This window comes from Tachysurus fulvidraco, chromosome 15 (genome assembly GCF_022655615.1).
Source record: "Tachysurus fulvidraco isolate hzauxx_2018 chromosome 15, HZAU_PFXX_2.0, whole genome shotgun sequence".
NCBI classification, from domain to species: Eukaryota; Metazoa; Chordata; class Actinopteri; order Siluriformes; family Bagridae; genus Tachysurus; species Tachysurus fulvidraco.
In genome coordinates, this window is record NC_062532.1 from 19,690,056 (window position 1) to 19,692,555 (window position 2,500).

The 2,500-nt window shown below is 44.0% G+C and overlaps 1 protein-coding gene across 1 annotated transcript in view; it reads right to left on the bottom strand.

Moving 5' to 3' along the window:
• Positions 1-2,500, bottom strand: part of fmnl1a (formin-like 1a) — a 33,132-nt gene that overhangs the window by 17,322 nt on the left and 13,310 nt on the right. The window contains exons 7-9 of the mRNA XM_027161185.2: positions 421-526; positions 210-286; positions 21-114 (exon numbers count right to left, since the gene is read on the bottom strand). Of these exons, the coding sequence (XP_027016986.2) occupies positions 21-114; positions 210-286; positions 421-526 (277 nt within the window). The remainder of the gene's footprint in view (positions 1-20; positions 115-209; positions 287-420; positions 527-2,500) is intronic.

The following is a 2,500-nucleotide window of genomic DNA, read 5'->3' on the forward strand; positions in this document are numbered from 1 at the left end:
CATACATGTTATATTCTTACATCTTTAAAGTTGTTAAAGGCGGATATAATGATGTCATGTCCACCTCGGACGAGACACACGGCAGCCAACAGCTCCAGGACGAGTGCTTTTGTCCTGCAAGACAATGTACACGTGGCTAGGTGAACAAATCTGTTACATAGGGGATGGAAATGTAGCACAAAATCTCGTAGCACACGTGTACCCTTTACCTGGGGTTCCTGTTGTTGAGACTGAGCGTGATTTCGTTCACACAGCGAGGGTGGCTCATCACGAGGTTGAAGCCGGACTGTCCGAGACGAAACAGAATACATTTCGTAAATCGGTATAGATATAAAGTTTAAAATGAAGAAGAAAATACGAAATGCACAGACATATGATCGATTAGAAATGGGGGAAGGGGGGTGTTGTTGTTCAATGTACCTGATAATTCATGATCGCTCGCAGGCACATAATACAAACATGGACATCATCTCTATGGGTTAAGCGACTTCTCAGAGATCTCCTGCCTTGTGCCAGATTAGTCAGCCTGAGATATATCACAAAAAAAAAATACAAAAAATAAAAAAATCAGGATTTCGTTCAAATGCTTTTTAAAAAAATTTTTTTTACAAAAGCTGTGGAAATGCGTTTATTTTTTACATGTTGCATACTGTCGCATCTAATACCTCGCTAAACGGCCTGGCTTGTTGCTCGATAGCTTGCTAACATCTTGTATAGTAAGTCATTAGCATATTCCACTGAAATAAAGCTCCAGGCTATTTTGCTTGTTAGCTATTTTGCTAATGACACGTTGTTCGCGTGAGCTGAGCCAGTGATAGGGAGATAGATGTGGACCTGTTAGCTGGCTTGAAAAATGAGGACGACGACATATTTTGCTTTTCTGACTGAACATTCTCTAATCTCTCTGTGAGATTGATTTCGCCCTATTAGCTTTGGGTATTTTCCTACATATCTTGTTTTGTATTTCAAGAGATGCACAGAAAGTTATGCTGGCGTATCATCACACTGTTATTTTCATTCATCTGTTCTGAACATAGTTATGTATTATTTCCATTATGATTTAGTAGATATTATTTTATTGGCATTGTTGCTTTGATCGATGTCACAGCGTTGCAGGAGTAAGCATCGCTTGCTCCTCTAGGGTCTCAATCCCCTGGACTGCACCTGTTTGGCCCTTGAGTAAGGCCCTTATAAACCTCTCTATCCCAGAATGACAGTTGTGGCTCAGACAGTTAAGGCTCTGGGTTGTTGGTTGTATGGTTGAGGGTTTAAGCCCTAGTACTGCACCTGTTGGACCCTTGAGTAAGGCCCTTATAAACCTCTCTACCCCAGGGGTACCATATTAGCATGACAGTTGTGGCTCAGACAGTTAAGGCTCTGGGTTGTTGGTTGTATGGTTGAGGGTTTAAGCCCTAGTACTGCACCTGTTGGACCCTTGAACAAGGTCCTAATAAACCTCTCTACTCATGGGATGACCTGTTAGCAAGTCAGTTGTGGCTCAAACACTTAAGACTCTGGGTTGTTGGGTGAAAGGTTGGGGGTTCTAGCCCTAGTACTGCACCTGTTTGCCCTTGAGTAAGGCCCTTATAAACCTCTCCACCCCTGGGGTACCATATTCGCAGGACAGTTGTGGCTCAAACAGTTAAGGCTCTGGGTTGGTGGTTGTATGGTTCAGGGTTCAAGCCCTAGTAATGCACCTGTTTGGCCCTTGAGTAAAGCCCTTATAAACCTCTCTACAGCCGGGGGTAACATATTCGCAGGATAGTTGTGGCTCAAACAGTGAAGGCTCTGGGTTGGTGGTTGTATGGTTCAGGGTTCAAGCCCTAGTAGTGCACCTGTTTGGCCCTTGAGTAAGGCCCTTATAAACCTCTCCACCCCTGGGGTACCATATTCGCTGGACAGTTGTGGCTCAAACAGTTAAGGCTCTGGGTTGGTGGTTGTATGGTTCAGGGTTCAAGCCCTAGTAGTGCACCTGTTTGGCCCTTGAGTAAGGCCCTTATAAACCTCTCCACCCCTGGGGTACCATATTCGCTGGACAGTTGTGGCTCAAACAGTTAAGGCTCTGGGTTGGTGGTTGTATGGTTCAGGGTTCAAGCCCTAGTAGTGCACCTGTTTGGCCCTTGAGTAAGGCCATTATAAACCTCTCTGCGCCAGAGGCATTGCATGAGGGCTGCACCTTTGCTCTGACCCCAACCCATTAAGCTGGGATGTGCAAAGAAAAGAATTTCACTGAGCTGTAATGTCATTTATTTCTTCTTCCATATTATGGATGATCTTGTCCATTGGCCATGACTTCCTAAAATGCTAGCTAAAGAATGTCACTGTACTATAAAGTATACTGTACGTGACTATAAAAAAACCTTCTTCTTCTTCCTCTTCTGGAATGAATGTGTATATGGTGCACATTCATTCTAGAGTGAAATCCCGCTCCAGACCCACTGTGGCTCTGACCAGGATAAAATGGTACCTGAAAGATGTATGAATGAATGAATGTGGTATT